At 40.7% G+C, this 21,873-nt stretch overlaps 1 protein-coding gene across 1 annotated transcript in view; it reads right to left on the bottom strand.

The window, feature by feature from the left end:
• The window catches only part of CDH2 (cadherin 2), a 190,930-nt gene that overhangs the window by 7,651 nt on the left and 161,406 nt on the right, over window positions 1-21,873 (bottom strand). Inside the window, exons 13-15 of the mRNA XM_036885966.2 lie at window positions 21,636-21,869; window positions 19,609-19,748; window positions 2,932-3,096 (exon numbers count right to left, since the gene is read on the bottom strand). Coding sequence (XP_036741861.1) covers window positions 2,932-3,096; window positions 19,609-19,748; window positions 21,636-21,869 — 539 coding nt within the window. The remainder of the gene's footprint in view (window positions 1-2,931; window positions 3,097-19,608; window positions 19,749-21,635; window positions 21,870-21,873) is intronic.

Genomic DNA, 21,873 nt, shown 5'->3' with positions numbered 1-21,873 from the left:
GGCTGAGATTAAATGAATTTGTTTCAACTTTCAACCTCTGAAGGTCATGTTTAAAAACCTCAAGATAGAATGAAATTCTGTAGTGGAAATTAAGAAACTGTGTGATTTGTTTTATTTTATAAGACTTACCAGACTGGAAAGAAGTTATCATTTTTGAGATTCAAGGCAACATTCATTCATTATTTAAATAAACAAACTAGAAAATGTTCTCATGAGCTTACCTATTCCTTACATCTATAAAAACACACCAATTATAATCACCACTATATTCTTCTTCATTTGGAACATTCAGTACGACACTAAATCAAATAAGACCTGGAAATAAATAAATCTGTTTGCACTTGAAATATATTTATGAAATATGCTTGAGTTCTATCTAGGTGCCTTCCACTATTTTAAAACTTTACATGCACTTATTTTTATCTGTCCAGTTATAGAAAGATGCTGAAAAAGTCTTAGCAGGTGTCCTGGATGAAGAATCTGTGTGTGCATTTGGCACTCTTTCTCACCTAGGCTTTTTTACAGTTCCAGCCCTGTGAATTTCCTGCCGAACTGACCAGCATGTCCACAGAGCTTCTTTTTAGTTATTTTCTATACACCTCCTTAGACTTTCTTCCTGTTCCAAAGATAGGGCATTTCTAAATACAGATATCTGGTCTTTGTTTGCTTCCATATTTCTCACATTCAATGTCATGGATTCAGTAGCCATTGGGGGAATAATTTCCAAACATGATCCTTTCATCCATTTGTGCAGTCACCAAACCAATGTCCCCACACTACTATGCACCTCTTCCCCCGGGCCATGGGGGTGCTCAGAGTGGAAGCAGAAGGGAACCTCAGGATAGGAGTTACGAAGGTAGGTGAGTCCTGGGTACGGTGGATGCCACTGGATAGCGCCTACCCCATACTCTGTCTTCATGACCTTCTTAGGTTGGTAAAGACTTAAGGAAGGAACTAATATCTAGCAGAAGAGGGAAAAGCATTTCAGGCAGAGAGGACAGTGTGGGAACAGGATCTGGCATGGAATCTCAAGCTGGGGCCTAGGAGCTAAAGGTAGAAGTCGCTGTTGAGGGCCTGGAAGATGCAGGTTGGGAGGGGCCTGGGAGGAAACCAGAACACCAAGTAAGAACCAGACCTTGGCATCCTATGCCTGACAAAGTAAGGCTTCAGGTACTGGAATGTTCGCCTGGTACAAAGGTCAAACTAGTAGCAAAGCAGGGTACACACACAAAGAGAATCTAGGTCTAATTAATTTTATTCTCTATGTATTACCTATTATTAGCACAGTTACGTACATATAGTAGATATTCAATAGTCTGAATCTGCTGAAAGCATGATCCTAAACCAAGTTCAAGAAGGTTTCCAAATGAGTCATTTCTAATAAATGAAGATGATCCTCAAATTATGAATTGATTGTATTCTAGGAGCTACTTTGAGTCAGTTTTTCAGCACATAGCTTTTCATGTAAGTATTGACACATACTAGAAACCTTGCTTTAAAAAAAGTCCAGTTTCTACACCCAAATTCAAGATCCACTCTGTCGTGCAACCTGACAACCCTATGCATAACTGAATAGTTTCTCGTGATGACAAGAGCTACATTAAAAACATAATCATCAGGCACTCTTACAGATTTGAAAAGGTTTTAGATATATATATGTGTATGTATTTATATATATATGTATACACACACACACACACACACACACACACGCACACACACACATATAAATTCCTGCAAATTCCCCTAACCAGGCCCATATATAAATAAACTGGAAAAGTTAGGGCATATTTTTGCAGATGAAGGAGTTACTGGCATTGTGTTGTTTTTGCTTTCCTCTGCTTCTAAATCATGTCTAGTACAAATTAACCTACTACCTATTTAACAGAAATGAGTACATATGTATTTTAGGAGTAGACAGTAATGAATAGTTGTATAGACAGGTAAATAGTTCAACTTTGTTTCAAAACTTTCTTTTTCAAGCTGTTAAGTACATCTAAAACACTAAGGTAGATTGATTATGTACATATAATACACAACTACAGAGAAGCCCAGAAAATAAAGAGTTTATCAGGTGGTGTATGGCAGATGCATTGCACAGAGACCAGTACTGGGAGGGTGGGGAGTAGGGCCACAGAAAACGAATCCTGCCATGTATTCGCAAACAATGTCAGTATGTATTGTTCTCTTATTCTTACAATAAATGTTCAAGAGAAGAACTGCACCAAAACTACAGCCATGTAGAAAGAAGAAGCAGAAATCATTTTACTTCAAAACTTAAGTATTAAATGTAGTAGAACTCTTGGTCAGTAATGAAATGAAAGAATGCCATATAATTTTGACAGTGAAAATCATTTCTTGTTATATTCAACAGAGAATTAGCTGCCTCTTACAGAAGCTCTTAAAACTCCTCAACTAGATGAGTACTTAAATCACTTACATAATATTTAATTTGGCTGCTCTTCCTACTAATCTCATTTGGTGGAATTGTGTCCGTAGGCACTGAATTCTCACCATTGGTGGGACTGGAAGGGTACAGTGTGAGGAAAATGAAAGTGAACCATTGTTACATTCATCAGTGCTAATAAAGGAAATCAGAATACACTATAACATTGTTAGTCTATTTATTACTTGTAATCTAAGAGAAAGAAATCCTTTTGGAGATAGTGTGACTAATACTAATAATATATATGAGTGTCATTTACAAATGCAGAATATTAACTGACAGATCTCTTTTTGGCAGATCAAAGTGATTAAATCTGTTCTCTGTTACTGAAACCACATTTGTTTTCATGCAAAGATAAGCTTAGGGAAAACAAGTGTGTTTTAATGAACTATGCAGCTGTATTTCAACAAATGTGTGGCCTCCATGGAGCTAACCATTAGCATAAAATAAACACACTTAGAAAGAAAGTGAGTCTCTCTCTGCACCTCATTAATGAAGTCCCCGATGTCCCCAGGGTGAGGGGCTGCAGATCGGACAGGGTACTGGGGCTCGGCATGGATGGGCCTCTCGTCCAGGCGCCGGATTCCTACGGGCTTGATGGCATCAGGTTCCACGGTATCAGGCTGCTGGAGCTGGCTCAAGTCATAGTCCTGCAACAGACAGAATCAACAACCCATGGGAGATGGGCATAAAGATGGAAAATTACCACCTTTGTTTTTAAACACATACCCAGAATGCATAGAAATGAGTGAAATTTAACATAATGGAAAAGTTGCCACTATGAGTTTCTCATGTTATGATTAAATATTTCTTTCGCACAGCTCTTTCTTCTGTGTTTCTCATCTCTACAGTCTGTGCTCCATCTGCTTTACTATGATCCCCGTCAGCTCCCAATGGAAAACAGCAGTGAGATGAGGTCCCACTACAAAATGACTAAAAACCTGATGAGAAAATACAGCTGTACCACTGAAGCAAAGGTTCTAGCTTAATGTTGATGGGGTTCAGGACCTACTACCCTAAAATACAGCACTTTGACATATTAGAGACCTTAAGTTGAAGGAATTTTTTTTAAATGACAGAAAAAAGAGGGTCACCCTGACCCCCCCCATTACTGCATTTCTTCCCTGAAACAGATTCTAAACTTCCCATATGGAAGGTCCCTCCATATTCTAGGAGGAGGGAAGACATTCTTACCATCAGAGACGGGGAATCTGGGACCAGGAGCCCTGTACAAACAAGCCTTGTTAAACGGACCCTTACCCTCCTGCTTACTTCTTCACCATTTACTACATGTAGTGCCCCAAACTCTTTGTCTGCTCAATTCTTCACAAATTTATTGCCTCTCTGTTTAAAGGGTATAACAGCTTCCTGCTCCGGTCACTTCTTCACATCTTCGTTGTCTTGTGAAGGCTCACACATACATGTAAAATTTCAATAAAATGTGTAGGCTTTTCTTCTATTAATCCCTTTGTTAGTTTAATTTTCAGACTTAGCCAAGGACTTTAAGAGCATCTAGGAAAAATTTTCCTCTTCTACAATGTCTTTAATACTGAAAAAAAAAATGACACGGCTCTTTTCCTTGCCTAAAGCAAGGCATTATTAGTTCATCAAGGTTTCCAAGCTACTCTTCATCCCTCTCTCCCTTCAGCGGCCTTGAGTCAGGGAACTGTGGCCTGTAGACCCAGGCTGACCCAGTTCCTGTTTTCCTCAAGAACGAGTTTCATATTTTTAAAGGGTTGTTTAAAACAACGATAACAGCAAAGAAGAAGAACAAGCTACACAGACTGTATGTGGCCCACCACGCCTGACTGTGTGGCCCAGCGCGGGGTGGTGGTGGTGGAGGGCAGGGGGTGTGGCTTCCCTGCCAAGGCAGCCTCGCGGGGAGGTCTTGAAAAATCAGCTTCTAAGGGAGTAGAGCCCATGGAGGAGGATGCTCTGGGCACAGGCTGGGCTCTCAGAACTAATTCCAGCTTTTACATCAGCCAGTTAGACAGGAATATAGAAAGAAACTGACTGTAATGTATAAATGCATCAAAATGTTAGGTTGTTTGGGCAAAGGCTATAGTTTTCAAACCCCTAAATTCTGGTGACATAAAATGTCATATTCCCAACTTAACCAAAACTCTCTAATTTCATGTTGACATTTACAAAAAGTACAGATTTTTCTGGTGTTCGTTAGAGTTCAGGCTTCATCTCTGTCTTAAACCAGCTTAAGACAGTTTGCAGGATCTCTACAGTAATTTTGATTTAGTCAACATGGAGTATTTACCACATTCCAGCAGTGTTCTAGGAGTTTTACATACAGCCACTCATTTGATCCTCTAGACAATACCGTGTGATTGCATGTTTTCTTATCCCCACTTGAGAGCTAAGGAAACAGAGTCTCAAATAACCCAAGTAAGTCCTTTATGGTCCCAGACACACTAGGACACAGACACAGGCTCTGATTCCTAATCTGTCAGACTTCAAAGCCGCGCCCTTTGCACAGTTATCTGGGAGGGTGAGCCAAGTCTGAGCTACAAGGCTGGGTTTAGAAAGACAAGCCAGATGGATGAGTGTGGAGGGACAGGAATGTGAGAAATGATGAAAATAACAAAGGAAGCAAAAGGGGAGAAAGGTCACTGACGGCCTTGCACCTGTCTTGTGCCAGGAACTATACCCGCCTCTTGGTAGGTGACTTCTCAGCCATACTTCCTAAGAAATCTGGGAAGGGTGTCTTATTTTCACCTTTTTTATATGAAGAAACAGATTTGGAGAGGCCGAGTAAGTTGCCCAAGGTCACATGGGCAGGTCTGTGATTAGGAAGGGAACCCAAATCGGGTGTGTCTGACTTCACAGCGTTGATCTAAAACTTGATATGCTCCTTGAGACACTCTCATCCTGATCTTGCTCCCCTAAACGACTTACCAAGAGACTCAGCAGACCTAGCAGAGAAGACACTGAGGAAAAGCCCCTGCTTTCAGGAGTGTACACGGCAATGTGCAAAGGAGGGCAGGCGCCCACAGGAGAGCCGGCCAGCATGGGGTGAGAACTTGGTATTGTGAAGTATGAACTGCTCAGAGGGGAAAACTGGTGTTAAATTTGGACCTTGAACAACCCATAGGCTAGGGAGAAAAGACCGTTTTGCGAAGGTAAACAGCATGAGCAAAAGCATGGGAAGCACTGTTTTCTCTTGTCAGGATAGCATATTTCCAATCGCCCGTACAAAGCTTGGGTGAAAACATCTTGATCTTGCACAAATGTACTCCATTTTAAATTCTATAGATTTTGGAAGTTATCTACAGAATATCTTAAAGGCGTGCAATGATATAACAGGTATGAAAGCCTTTGGAATGTTAGAGTGAACAAAATGAAGAGAGGGATTTATCTAGAGAATTTTGAGTGCTTCCACACTAAGAAGCATGTTTTTCCAGGTCATGTTTAATTGCATAACCACCAGAGTGGGGTAAACTGGGAGTAAGTTGGCCTGCTGACAATTATCAAAGCTTTTTGTAGAAAGCAGAAAACAGATGGTAAATATGATGACAGTTAATGAACATTTTTTTATGCCAAGGGTGTAAAATGCTTTATAAGAAGCCTGAATAACATGAAATTAAGTAACTGAATCTTATGTTTGAGGACTGTCTTCAACACACATTAAATACCTGGTGCCATAATCCTTGGGAGTCCTCAGTATATTACGTGACAAGTCTGTAGAATGCAGAGGAATTTCTCTGGCACACGCAGACACAAAGGAGGCATGTGGGCTCTGCGCATGCTCACCCTTACCTGGAAAGAAGCCGGCCACCCTGACTTCTCACACAGTTCCTGCTATAGCCAAAGGTTACAAAGACACATGCATTTTGATGGGCCAGCTTTGTTTAAAAAACTTTCTAGTAAATTGCCAACCTTTAGGCATAGGAAGATCTGAGAATAGGAAGATCTGGCAAAGCAGAGCTTAAATTCGGACTTAGCAATTTACCACAGCTGGTTGTAACTGTCTCATTTGGAAGACCAGCATTCCACCTGGCCAGCTTCACTTACTGGTGTAGACACACAGCAGCACATTCATTTATAGGTGTTTATCTTTCTTTTGGCAGACTTCTCCTGCAACGTGAAGAACCAGAGAGCAGGAATAGTCTTAAAACATCTGTGATCCTGCTCAGTCCCTTCCACCATCAGCGTGTCAGGCTTAGAGCATGTGTTCACTAAATAATGTGTTGAATAAAGTCTCAGCAATGACATTTACACCAGATATTCACAAGGGGGATGAATTAAAAAAAAATGTGCCTTGGATCACATGACATGCCACAGCGGTAATTCACAAGGGGAGGGAAGGAAAGACCAGGCCTCACTGCTGGGACTCAACTGCCACGTGAGTGGCCCCACAGTGCTCCTCAGTTACACTGTATCTAAAAAAGAGGCAGAAAACCACTGATTAACAGGAGCTACAAACTAGGTTAAAACAGGAGGCTTAATGTTCCTCTGTAATGTTTTCCCTGTCTACCGCAAATATGTGATATAAAACTTTGATGGTGGGAGAAGTGGGCAGAAATGCCCTCAGGTCAGAGGGATGGATTTTTCTGCCTGCATCCATTTGTATGAGATGGCAGAGGTCCTGTCCTGAAGGTCCAATTTTAAGCCTTTTGATAAGGGGTCACTATATGTGAACTTCCTAAATTATACATCTTTACAATCCCATAATGCTTTACTTAAACACACAAATTGCAACATGTAGGATCAGAATTATAACAAATTACAGAAACCAAAAACATTATCGAGGTCACTGGGGTTCATGGCCTTACTTCTGAAGAAATAATTCAAGAAGAAATCTTTATTTGGCTCCTAAAACTCTCTAGAGAAAAAGTGGGTCTGAAGATTCTCTTATGATTGTCAAACTTTTCAATGTTAACTTCCTAGAGAAATATAATCTTCAAATGAAGGCCAAGGAAAATCTTGTTTTAACTAATGTTTGGAACATGTGTTATTTGGCAATGACCATTAGAATAGCCATGGAATTAGGGCTTTTAGAATGTAAACATTGCAACTAACTGAAAAAACTTTTTTCATCTATGATATAAAAATGTCTTAAGGGTGGTACCATTCTGAGAGTTAGCGTGAAGTCAGCAGCTAAAACTGGTTTTGCCTTTCTTGTTAAATTCCACTGACTTGCAATGATTTGTAATTGGTTCAGAAAATGATAACACGAAATCCACCTTAAGGCATTTGGTTATGTTTAAATAAAATAAAATGCTGCATCCGTATAAACTGAAAATCTGGAATCCCAGGAAAAAATTTCAGAAGCTACATTGCTGGTTGACCTTATGAAGTCGTGCAGTTAAGTCTGAGAGAGTGATGAAAACATTAATTTACCGTTTCATTCTGACCTACTGCGTGCCAGGTGATATCATCTGCTCTGAGGATGTGAAAGAAGGAGCCACGCTCCCCCACCCCCAATGTGCCCAAGATCTGTCAGGAATTACACGAGGTGCTCTCCCATGTGATAGCTCGTAAACCCTTCCCAGTGGGTGCTGTTCCATCCCGTTGATTACCACAGCTCTGAGAGGTTAATGATCTGCCCAAGGTCATGGATTCAGTTAAGCAGTGTGGAAGGATAAAGCAGAAATCACCAGAGCAAGGAAACAAAAAACTATGTATGTATCCTGTTGCCACTAGGCAAGTGAAGAAAATATGCAGAATAGTTTGCTGAGCAGGGGACGCAGGAGGGGTTCTGAGTGCTAGAAGAGCTCCAGATGGCTGTGCTAATTTGGCACCGGGACCTAGCATTTCCCTCTCTAAGCACAGTTGGTTAAAACAACTTCACCAACTTTATCCGAAGGGAGTCTTCACTGGTTCTGGCACTGGGGGCGGGGGTGGGCACTGAAAGTTCAAGGTCCTTTATCAGCCTCTACTGGTGAGAATCAGTGAGGAACCTCACCAGCCAGTCTTGGTACTCCAGGCAAGGGCTGGTACAAGTAGAAAGTTTTCCTTTCTTGGTAGCAAAGGCAGGTCATTTTTAAATGCCCCTATAGATAAGGTAGATATTTTTAATGTTTCAAGACTGAGTGAGAGAAGTGGAAATACTAACATGAAAGTAAAAGGACAAAATTCTGAAGGGAAAAAAAAGTTATCTGTGGCACAGGCAAGAAACTCTTAGACACACAAAGGAATAGAAGGTAGCAGGAAAGAACATTGTTATCTCACCCTCTATAGCTCCTGGCATTAAAATAATTGAATAAAATAGTGATAAGTTGTCAACATTACCATACAATTGCTGACACGTCAGTCAAACGCCCTTGCAAGCTTTATGCAAATTACATTATGACCTGATTTTCTTCCCCAGTGAAATACAGTTATGATGGTAACTATCTGCACAGGTGAAATGATGTGGAAAGCTAAGTAGATTCTATGGATTATTAAAGTCCCTCAAAACAAAGGATTTGCTAAAAGCTTCTCTGGTTTGAATCATAAATCTAACAGAGATAAAATAACCTGGGGACAGATGAAGGACCTCATTCTCTGCTTTCATACACGTTGCCATCTTCCTGGATAGCCAGTTTCCACTTCCCACAAGGGAGGTAGCTGAGCCCCAGTAGCAGGGCACACATGCATTGTTTCTGCCTCCACGGTTTACTGCTGCTTTAATGCTGACCTGTCATAGCTTCTTTTAAAATTCCTGTGAAATTCTGTCTTCAGAATTTTGAATGAGCTGAAGGTTCATTCTTTGGTACAAAATTATGGTTTGCACTGTTGAAATTTTATTACAACCTATTTCCCATTGTAAGATTACAGCATATTCTTTTGGAAGAATGGTACACATACAACTCACATTTCATTCAACAAATACTTTCTGAAGAGTTTCTTGGGTCATAAGACTCAGTTACCTGACCTCATAGAACTTTGAGTCTGGAGTCTTTCAAAAGGATGCATTGTAAAATAATCAAAGTTAACGTTATACTATATAAACTATTATACAGACATGAAAAGTGAAAGTAAATAGCTGTGAAGGAGGTTCTGCTGGAGGGAGTGAGGATGCGGCTGCATGGAGGTGTCAGCATCAAGCATAGTAACAGGGCTTCAGAAAGATGATGTTTCTTCCGAAATCTAAAATGTATTTTTTAATCCTAATGCTTGTAATTTCCAATTCTTTCCATGCAATTCAGTTACAGCCTTATAAAGACACACACTTCTTAACCCCTTCAATCACTGCCCATCTTGGGAGATAAGAGGGAGGATAGCCTTCTAAATGCATCTTAGCTCCACATTCCACAAAAGCTCCAACTTCTCCTTAGAGAAAACACAAATGTCAGCATTCAGACAAGATCAAAGTCATTCTACCTTAGCATGATGTGTTATTCTATCTTTCAGGGAACCTAAATAGGTAATAAAGGAATGACAGTATTTGGTTGGGCATATGGTGACAGACCATCCAAATCCTTCACTAGTTTAAGTCACAGTGTGTTGGAATTTCCTAATGATTTTATATATATAATCTTGTAGGGAAAATGTGAGTTCCATCCTTTCCTGATCCTAACCTACTTGCCCACTGTGAATGTGCGATGCATACTTAACCTACTGCACAGGTGCATGCTTGCACAGCTGTTGGTGATAAGCCATTATTGCCTGAGCTGCTACAAAAAGAGCTCTGCCTGATTCTAGGGGAAGAGCAGAGGCTGGAGGCAAGAGAGCAGAGCCTGGAGCGGAAACAGAGCCAGGAGTGGAGGCTGATGGGATTCTGGTGCTTTACCTGCCACTGTGAGAATAAAGCTTGGTATAAGCCCCTTTTTACCCTCAATGTTCTGTTGTCATTTTTTGGTCTCACCAAATCCAGAGTGAACTTGCCCAGAGCTTAAACTCCCTTCGGACTGCAGCTACTATATATATATTCATTGGTTCAAGATAAATTTACATCTAAACTCAATACAGCAAAGGTCATGTAGTACTGTGATTAAAAAGATGGATCCTGAAATCAAAGTGCCTTGATTCACAACCTGGCTCCACCAATCCAACTGGGTGACCTTGGGCAGATTTTGTAAATTTCCTGTGCTCACCTTATGAGTATTCACCTTTAGACAAAAGACTTACTCCACTGGTCTTTTAGGATTTGAGGGACACACTACCTCACTCTGCTGCTGCAACATGAAAGTAGCCACAGATAATCGGTAAACAATGGATATGGCACATGGCTGTGTTTCAATGCTACTTTACTTACAAAACCTGGCATTTGGTGGATTTGGCCAACTGGTAGAACTCTGGCATATACCACACAGCACGCTAGCTTGCTTTCTCTGCATAGTGCTAACACATATTGGCATTCAAGTCTTTATCACTGCTGTTACTGGGATACTGATAACGTGCCATTCCTCTTAAACTAAAGGTAGTAAACTTATGATTGGTCAGGAAGAATGAATATTAAAATGAATGACATACAGTATTGTGTTTATTCACATGAAGTGACAGGAAGAGCAAATAAAAGGTCATGTGCAAATGTGAACATTAAAAATATTTAATGCCCAGTAGGGAATGGGCTGGGACCAGTTCAGAATATATGTTGCCTATAGACCCCCAATGTGTGTCTCTTGGCCAGAAGTGTTTTGAGAACAGCATACAAGAGGGGAATGACAATGTATTAATCCAATTCCTGGTGAAACTTTCCTCTTGTGAAATCAGTGTCACTCTTTCAATAACTAATGTATACTAATGTTTGCAGGTGGGTATAAATGGATGGATGACTTGGGAACATAATTAACAGAGTGTGTCTCAGCCAACAATAAAAATGTTGAAAGTGGTCTCCACAGTTATGTCCAGATTGAGCCATCTGTTAGTTTGGTTATGTAAAGTGGAGTGATTTTGAAAAACAATTATTTCAAAGATTCAAATGTTTTACCATGTTAAACTATACAGCTTCATGCCCTGCTTGAGTCAGAGGGTCAGGCTTGGGTGCCCATATTGGGGTTGTTCCTGAGATTGGTGAGAAGTCCATAGTGACTCCCTGGAGCAAGAGAAGATCCCATGACATACGGAAGAGGTTGGTTGGTCTCAAAGGGCTTTCTTGTACCTGTGCCCCATCCCTCTGTCTAGGCATCTAGCCTAGATTTTAGATTTTAGGCACTGTTGCCCAGATTGTATCCTTGCCCTTTTTTTAAAGTAACTTGGCTGCTCAGATTGCTTCTCTAGATTCTAACTTTGTTATGTCAAAGTGTGCTCAATTTTGAAAGTCATCTTTAAACAATAAATTGGGTCTTACTCTTTGGCTATTCTAAAGCCAGGTTACCAGTGGTTACCTGTGAAACTGTGGCTACGTGCCCAGTCTGGCTGGTCCCACTCAGCAATACCTGCTGCTATAGACCAGGATGACTAAATCAAACATCTATCATATGACTGCCAGCACAGTGCATAAGAGTGTGGCCTCTCAAATCCATGGACCTGGGTTTGAACACAGGACTAACGGCAGTACTCACTTCCCAAGACTGTTGGGAAGATTATAAGAACCATGCACACTAACAGCATATCACAGTGCCAGACACACAACAAGGATATAATGAATGCCAGCATTGAAGAAAGCTATCAGCATTTCCTGAAGACGTCAGAGATTTCAAAGAATGAAAGTGAAGTTGTTAGGGTTGCACCAGATTCAAACAACCCCACAGACAGATTTGCAAATCCAGAGACTGAAGCAGAAGGCCCAACCATTCTGTGACTGCCTATGATGTGTGAACTGTCCTAGATATGGCAATAAAAAAAATGAGTATGACAAGTCCCTGCCCTCAGAACTTAAGGTCAGAAGCAGGGCTGCACACAAAGCCTCAAAATAGAGGTAGACACGGGATGCTGTTGGAGCACAGAGAAGAGACACTTGGCCAACCTCAGGAGAAGCTGCCTTGAAATGAGTCTTGGTGGCTAAATGGGGTCAGGCAGGTGAGAACCAGTGACCAAACCACAGAAGTGTGATGTGCATGGTGTAGGTACAGAGGTACAAGCAGGTCAACGCTACTGCACTTTATGTGACTAATACATCTGGCTGAATACATACTGGCCAATCCACTTTCTTTTCCTTTTTTTAAACCAGTACTACAGAAAACTATCTCATGGTTTTGGAGCATTCTATAGTACCTCCCTTTCATAGAAATGTTTTTGTTAACATAAAGTTTAATAATTATTGTATAATTTAATTGGAGTCAGTAAAAATAGTTGTCTATAAAGGATAAACTGACAATGTGAATCAATAAAGATGGCCTGGTATGAAAAAATAATTATTGGAACATTGCTTGCCATGTTTAAAGAAGGAAGACTCCATTTAATTTCCAACAATTGTCATGTCAGATGGCAGGCCTCCAGATCTTTCCTTATTTTGGAGTGATAGGGTGATCCAAAACGTATGTAATTATTTTTCAGTTATTATACTCTGCAAGCTAACTGAGATGCAGCTATAGGCTTTGCGTGGGCAGACTCCCCATTGCATGAACTGTGGCTTTAGAGTGACAAAGAATCCAGCTTTCAGATGTCCCCAAACCAGGTTTGGCTTCAGGTATGTTTTCTGAGAGCTCAGAACTGTCTCTGATGAGAAACTTAGCCTTGAGCAAGGCTCTAAAGCTTAAGAAACCAAATGTGGGGATCCAGTAGAGTCCGTACAGGCCTGGCATGTGAAACCCACCAAGCCTGAGAACTGCTGGGCCTTGTCTGAAGAGACTGAGGGACAAAGCTAGCCAATTGTGACACCCCACTCAGCAGTGGCGAGTGTAGAAAAACAGTCCTGGTACACAGCGGACTCCTTATGTAAGGGCCAAAGAGTCCAAGGGAGACCTAGAGAAAATGGACTTGCGATGTTCACTTAGCCACTCACACTTGTAGCCCGACCAGCTCAGATCAGCGTCAGCTTTTACTGCAGATGAGCTGACTCTGCCTGTGGAGCCGGCAAGCCCCATCGTGGAATGCTGCCTGCTCCCGACCACCAGCCTAGTCAGTGTCCACTGACTGTCATTGGTGTCATTGTGTCCGCTGACCTCCCAACATGAGCAGCAGCACCGTCGCTCACAGATGCAGAGTCCCCATGTCAGCCCCAAGCCCTGGGAATGGGAAACCTTCCAAGGCCCATGTTAAGAGCAGAGGAAGTGGCTGGACATCCCAGAGTCCATTTCAAAGAGGGGACAGCCTTCTTCTGATAAATTCCAATGACATTCTGAAAGGCATTGTTTTAATGGCCTGGTTGAGCCTGAGCTTTGCCAGGGATTGCACAGGATATGGTACACACCGCCTTCTTTGGACTTGGGTAGAAGGGGATTCAGTTCCCACTTCACTGCTCTCTAGCCGTGTGGGCCTACCTTCCTGTACTGTGGGAGGGTCACATGAGGTGATGCATATAAAGCAGTCAGTACAGGGCCTAACACGTAACGTAGGGTGCTTGTAGGGTGCCCCTAACAATAGCTTTTGCTATTATTATGGAGAATGAAGTTGCACAATGTCAAGTGATTTGGGGAGAGGTGGCTTAAAGTGAGCACCAGTGAGTGTGGTAAACATAACATACACTCCATAATGTTTATTTAATAGAAGAGCTATCGTACTACAGTCTAAGCTTTAAAGAGCAGAAAGCTAACAGTTTCTGTTTCCTATCCTGGGGCTAACGGGATGGTTCCAGGAACAGTGAGCTATGGTTGATAATGTACATTCACCCTGATTTTATTAGGGATGCTAATATGGAAGGGATTAGATGCAAAGATCATTAAAAGCAATATAGTATCTGCAATCAGCCCACTGGCCAAAAGGGCAACAGAGAACAATTACTAATGAGGGTAATTAAACGTGACTCGATAACCACCAAATGCCCTGCTGATAAAGAAGGAAACTCACTTTCTGAAAAGAGCCCAAGCATTACACTAGAAAAGTCTGTGCAGCAGCCAACAGCCCTGCAAGGCAGTAACGCTCCTGTTGGGACAAACCCAAGGCTAGGCCCCAGGTGGGCCCCCCAGTCTCCTGATGACAGAAACCAGAGCAGGACACCACGGGCACTGATAAAAGCCTAGCGCACAGGACATGAAAGCCAATATGGAGGTGCCTGGGGTTGTGTTTTCTTCTCTTAGGCTTCTTAACTATTTTGTTAAAGAAATTAGCGACCTGTGTAATGACACAGGACTTTAACAGACAGAGATGCTAATCAGGGGCAGTGAGGATAAGGGCTTCTCTGGTAAAGAACTGCTTTTTTTGTTTTCCTTCTAATCTGTTGGCTCCTTAAGAAGGATACTGTCTCTTGGCAGAGGAACAGAAATCTTGGCAAAGCCAGCTGTAGGCCAGGAGTCATGGCCTTCTCAGGGCACCGCTGCAGATTGGCCTTGTAACCAGTCATTAGGTGCATCTACACTGACCTCTAAGACACACCCGTCCTTTAAAAGAAGCTGGTGATTCTTTGGGATTGTCCAGCTGAGACAGCAGGCAGACCACAGTCTGATTATGACCAGCCATGTCTGCCTCCTATGACACAGTCTCCATCCACATCTTGTACCACACGCTCCATAAAATACCAGCTATGTGCAACAAAAACCGACTAGAACTTGTCTAGAACATAATATGGCACCAATCCCATTTCCAAGACCTACTTTTATAAAGGGATAATATCTTCCAAAGAAACTAATAAAAATACATCAATCATATTCTGTTGTTAAAAAGGTGTAATGCACAGCACAAAGAAATGGAATTTCTAACAGTAATCCACATGTGAATTATGGAAAACAGAATAGTCTGTTTCACAAAACTGAACTTCTCCGGAATTGACTATGATTTTGAGATTCAAAGCAGTAACATCTTATTTGGAAAATAGAAGAGCATTTGGATTAAATTCACTTAGGAAATAAGAGTATTAAGTAAGTGGTTTCTTTTTCCCAACGGAAAAAAGTAAATGATAAAATACACCTAAAATTTTTTAAAAAGTCTTGATGAATTCAGTCGGGAATTTATTGAAATAGATATGAAGACATGTTAGAAAATGACAGTAATGAAACAAACTGGTTTTTCCCAAGAATAGACAAACAAAATAAGTGGTACAATGCTGTATGGAAGGATTACCCTTTTAGTAAACAATGTAATATCTGCACAGTAAATATCTGTACAGGAAGAAAACAAAAAAGAACTTTGGTAAATAGCTTATATCAAATGAATAATCCATTAAGATGGATCAGACACTTAGTATGACAGGTAAAAAAATAAAGCTTCATGAAGAAAATATGATTTTTGGGGGGGCGGAGGGGATTCATTAATTCAGGGTAGACAAAATTTTCCTAAATAGGATATAAATGTACTAACCATATGGGAAAAAATGGGTATATTGGATTTCCTTAAAGTTAAAAAACTTTTATTCATCATAAGGCACCATTAAGAGAATAATTAAAAAAGCAAGCCACAATATAGGAGAAGATACTTACAACACATTTATCTGACAAAGAACCAGTATCCTTCATATATAAGGAGCTCGCTCCTACAAATCAATAAGAAAAAGACAGACAACCCAACAGGAAAGTAGCCAAGCAGAACAGAAACATCACAAAGATATCAAAATGGTAAGTTAGTCAGTAGGAACATCCCAATTAAATCACAATGAGACACACACACCATGAGAGTGGCTAAAACATAAGACAGAGAAAAGCCAAGTGCTAGAGAGGATGTTGGGCAACTGGAACTCTTGCACGGATGGTGAAGGGAGGTGTGGAATTCTGCAATCACTTCGGAAAACTGGCAGGATTGAGCTCAAGCTGCAGATATGCACGTTCTAGGACCTAGAAATGCAATCCCTGTGCACATACCCACAGAAATGCACCAACTCATGCACATAGAATGTTCACAGAAGTTTCATGCATGGCAACTCAGCTGGATGAACACAAATGTCAAGTGTATTAAAATGGATAAATGAAATGGGGCTAATTCTTACAATGGGATACTAGTCAGTCACATCAAAAAGGAACTGCTTCTGTTTCCAGCATGGATGAGTCTCAGAGGTACACTGCTCAGCATGGAAGCCACACAGCAAAGGCACCTCCCGTGTGATCTATCCATTTACATAGTAACATCCAAACCCAGGTAATACTACTGTGCGGTGACAAAAATTAAAGGTACTGGTTACTTATGGCAGAGGGTAGCCAGCCTGGCAGGGATAATGGGGAAGTTCCAAGAGAGCTGGAAATGCTCCTGGTTGGCATGAGTAGTGGTTACACTTCCATCCTGTAAGAAGCTTTCCTTCTGGCTGGGACACAGGCAGTCATCATTCATGGTTTAATTACAAGAATAAGCCAGAGAACCTACCAAATCACAGATTCTGCAGCCCTAAGAAAGCTGACAACACAATGAGGCTTATGAATAAAATGAGGGGCTGACAAACGTTTTCTAGGAGAAAGAAGACCTGTAGCTGCTTTTGGCCTTGGAGGAGTGGAAGAAAGGAATTGGTTGTAAAAGGCATCAGGACAGACCATCCAGACTTTCAGGGAAAGTTTACTGGTAGTGCCTGGACAGGCTGGGTGGGTTCGCACCTTGAGGGGACTTGCATCCACCCTTCAACGCTTCCCCACACCCTTTACCTCGTGCCAGAGGGAGTATGCCAAAGGTTAGGTGCAGCACCCAAAGGCAGGCATGCTGAGAAGGTCTGAATTTGCTTATTTCCAAAAACAGATGGCAGTGTGAAAGCAGAGACAGGACATTCATTCGGATGCTGTTGTAGGACAGTAATGATTCTAACTTGAGTTAAGACGGTGGCCTTCATCATAGAGAGCAAATGGATTTTATGAACCACATTATGGGGAGGGGAGACAGAACCCTTGGTGTAGCATTTCTACACTGCAAATTTTATCCTGCTATCGTGAGGGAAAAAATAGAATGAAAAATCCATTTTGTAATTTTGTCACAATTTTCTGTAATGAGAACTGCAAATGGAAATTCTAACAGGACCAGAGATGGAGGCTTTTGATCTAGACTAACATGCCACCAAAAGCTATAAAAAGGAAGCCTACAAAAAGAGGCCACAAAATAGGGAGAGCAGTACTAAATAAAGAAGTTAGACTACAGGGAACAATCAGAGAAAATTCTAGAATAATCTTTGGACAATTAGGGGAGTGGGCAGGAAGCAAAACATTCATGCCCAAGAGTTTATCTAGGGGCAAAGAAAACTTCAGAGGTCAGAAAAAGGAGACTTTAAAGATTTATGATGGTAATTTTAATAAATCTTCCAAAAGCTAAATTTTACCATTTGATCTCAAGCATCAGTCTAACTGGATAAAGTCAATAAATGTAGTAAGTCTTTCCTAAAATAACTACAATAAAACCTTACGAAACAGCTTCTAAAGGGATTGGTGGGGAGTGGGGAGGAAGAGCCAGATCAAGGGACATCAAGCATCTGTTTGTACTCTATGATGCTGAGAACTATCTTGGTTCTTGCCTCTGGGTCTCCAGTTTTATGCAGTGTCCAGGTATGACTTGTGGCCTTCCAGGTACTAACCATTTTTACTGAAGCTTCATTGAGTTGGGTTTAGGTTTATGCTTAGAAAATTATGCACAGTGACATAAAAGATAAAATACCAAAAGAAGATTTATAAGATAATGTGATCGATATACATTTTTTCATCTTGAATATAGCTCAGGAAAGTGAAAGGATAGATTAATTAAAGATTAAGCCAAACATGAATTTTAATATCCAAAGACACTTATAAGCAAGAAACCCTGGGGTATATTTATAGTCACTTTAATTAGTCAGTATTCAAAACAGCTTTACACATGAGTCAAGTTTTCAACAGATTTTAATACACGTCTCTTCTAAATTAGAGAGTTGAGGCATTGCAAACCAAGGAATCTGAAATCAGAAGATAGGGGCTTGAGTTCTGGCTCTGCAGTTACAGACTGAGAGCAACAGGCAGCTAGATGAAAATGTCAAATGGAAAACTAACGGGCTGCCATCAAGATTAAACACAACAATGGATATGAAGGCAGCTTGTGAAACAGAAAGTGGTGTATTATTTCCTCAGAGGAGTAAAGAGAGGAAAGGAAATAGGCTCATGAAAACTTGCTCTTATTCAAGTGAGTCTTATCACTAATGCCTACATATATACTTAAGACAGGGCACTTTTGAAGTTACTGATTATGACCCAAGACCAAAGGATTCTGGGTTCTTTTTCTGAATGTTACCCCTGAAGTTTGCATTGTATTGGAGAAGTCAGAGTGATTTTTTGTGGATTACATTAATATCTTGCAAATAATTTTGAGAGGAACTATATGTCAGAGGAGTTAGTTTAGGCTGTGGTATCAGACAGACTTGGATTCAAATCCTGCATCTATCACTTGTTGCTTGTTCACAAGACTCCAACTATCCTTAGGCTCTGTTTTGTATCGCAAAAGTGGAGGTATTCTCAGAATATCACACGTTTTAAAGGTTTAGAGATAACAGCATTCAATGTGCTTAGAAGAATGCCTGATATGTAAGTACAGATCATATAACTGTTCACAACGATAGTATCTAAATTTTCTTCCAAGATGATAAAGATCTTCATTTTCCACCCATTGGTGATTCTTATCCTTGAACAGCTCTTTACATACACAGCAATACAGAAGCTCACATCACTTTATAATCAGATGGGAATTTGTATATTTATTGAGCAACTAGTATGAGCTGAGTACCATGACAGACACTAGGCTATAAAATTATTGTCTCTAACTTCAAATATTTCTCATGAATATAACTCTTGAGGGAAGATATTTGTTGGCTATGCCTGCCTCTGTATCCTAATGATTCAAACAATGACTAGAATATTGAATTTCCTTGGTAAGTATGTTCATGGAAAGGGCTAATGTGTTTCCTGCCACCCATATGAATATTTAAATCCCACTGTAGAACCTACTTACACTTTAGATACTTAAGAAAAACTGTAAAGAAAAAGCTTTCATTAATGTAACTGTAATCAGAATTGGGTTTAAACCCTAACTCTTTGAAACAATGTTAACGATTTTCTACAAAATAAATACACTGACATTTGGCACTTAGAAAAAACGGTCAAGAAATGTGCACACATCAGGAATAATTCACCAAGTGTCAGACAGTGTGAGACACAGAATAGGAAACTTGCTAGCATTTCCTTACTGAATATAGTAACACTTGTCCTATGATTTAAATTATATGATTATGAGATTTCATTTTAAAGGTTCACAATAGGGCTCACCTGGTCTTCTTCTCCTCCCCCTTCTTCATCGTATTTTAAAATGTTATCTCGTACATCATCTTCAGGGTCAATTAAAAGCTGCTTGGCCTGGCGTTCTTTATCCCGGCGTTTCATCCACACCACAAACATCAGAACAAGGACTGAGGAGCAAAAGAGCAAAAACATAAAGGTCATCATTTTTCAAACTTCAGCTATCGAATCATAGTTTTTAACATGAATACCTCAGATGGGTCAAAAGCTTGTAGTGCATCCCCCACTCTTACCTATCTCAGGATTCACATGGAGAGAAACAAGAACACGTCGGGTCCAAGCCCTGAGTGTAGACTGGGAAGACCTGGGTACTGGGACCTGGTGCCCTGTGAGCTCATGGCATGAACATCTGTCCTCAGTTACATCTACAAATGGGGACAATAACTCTTTTTGTCTCTTCTTTGCCTTGCTAGGGGATGGAATACTCTTCATATAGCGGTTTGTTTTCAAACAACAAACAAAAGTAAGTTAAACTGTTGTTTGTTATTTAACTGCTGTTTCCTTCCGGTTTGGTCGGTCATCAGAAAGCAGGCACTTCTACAGGGGGGCTGACTGGAAATGGATGGACAACTGGGTCCTGAGGATTTCTGACTCCCAAATGCTGGTGTTTTTCTATCGCACTAGTTTGCATTCCCTTTCCTACTAGACTGCATGTTTCAATAAGGAGGCTAGGGGACTGGTTTGAACCTTGAAATAATATTAGGCTTTTTGTGCCAGGTCTAGAACAATAAATTTTCCAGAAGGTTGATGATAAAAACAGCACCAATTCATTTTCCTTCAAAATGCTATAGCCACTTCTTCATGCCATAATCCATCATATATCTAAGTCTTCCTGGATAAAGTTCTTGTATATGTCACATTTTAGTTGAAATTGAAACATGTCCCTAAGTGCACATCTAGAGTGCATTCTCACTAAAATCTGAGGATATCAGTTTACATCCTGAAGCAAAAGATTTAATGACTCCTATTTGAGCACATTTTTATTATTGGCCATAAAAGTAAATATCCTCCTTTTAAAGCCAGATACATGATCTCATTTGCCATTGTTCCAGGGCTAAATCTAGCAAGTGGGTTATTAGTATAGCATGCAGGTTTCGAATTATAGTCAAAGTAGTCTCCATGCAGGAAGTAAAAAATGCTCAGGCTTCTATAGTAATTGCTTAGAATAAAGGGACAGAATTCTAAATTACCAGAACACTTGTAAATGGAGAAAGCATAAAAGAAATGGCCAACATTTTCAAGAAAGTGATTGGTGCATAGCGTGATCGCACAATAAACCAAGTCCTGCTGCTGCTCCACAGTAAAACACAGGGCCCAGGCAATTTATCCTTTTAACCTGCATACTTAAACGTGGTTCCTAAAGTACTTTCCAGTGGTTAATTTCTTGCATTCCACTGAACCAAAGATAGCAAAGTATCTTAAAAAGGAGCAATTCCTTAATTTAGACTTGCTCTAAAGACAGATAATTTATTGAGCTGTGTCATCATTTCCATTATCAAGGGTGCTGTATGAAGAACAGTCTTCTCAACTATTTTACGCAGCCTAAGAAACAAATATCTTGATCTCTGCATGACTGGAGCAGGCTGCTGGCTGTGCTTTATATGAAGGAAAGCGAAGGAAAGCAATATACTTATTTTCTTAAATCATCAACTACATGCCATAAATTCACTGTCATGTCAGAAAATAAGGGCTCAAGCTCAGGCCCGCCTGACATTTTTCTAGGAAAGGAGTTTGCTCCAGCTCCCCAAGCCATTCTTATCAGGAAATAGCAACAGGCCTGGGACAGGTGAGGCGCACTGGCTGGGTTTGCCACAGATACGTACGTGCTTGGGCCGATGCTCAGGGTGTCTCTCCTAAAGTGGACTGGGCTAACCCATCTATGCCTGGCAAGAAAACACTTGGAGATCAGACAGTTGTTAGCATATTTTGAAAGTTCCTTTGCTAAACCTTCTGGAAGGGAAAAGAATCGCCATCTTGGCGACCGTGGTGGTACTCACTCAGCAGGATGATGATACAAAGCAGGATGGCGATGATGGCGCCGGTACCAAGCCCAGCGCCCACGATCCTGTCCACATCCGTGCAGTCCCCGTTGGAGTCACACTGGCAAACCTTCACTCGAAGGATGGAAATATTTGATTTAGGAGGATTACCCGAATCTGTGATTATGATGGGAACTTCATATATCCCAGCTTCAAGAAATTTGATCTTTAAATTAAGCTGAGCAAAATCACCTAT

This window comes from Manis pentadactyla, chromosome 6 (assembly GCF_030020395.1).
Source record: "Manis pentadactyla isolate mManPen7 chromosome 6, mManPen7.hap1, whole genome shotgun sequence".
Taxonomy (NCBI): domain Eukaryota; kingdom Metazoa; phylum Chordata; class Mammalia; order Pholidota; family Manidae; genus Manis; species Manis pentadactyla.
Note: the sequence above shows the minus strand (reverse complement) of the source record. Positions and strands in the feature narration are given on the sequence as shown.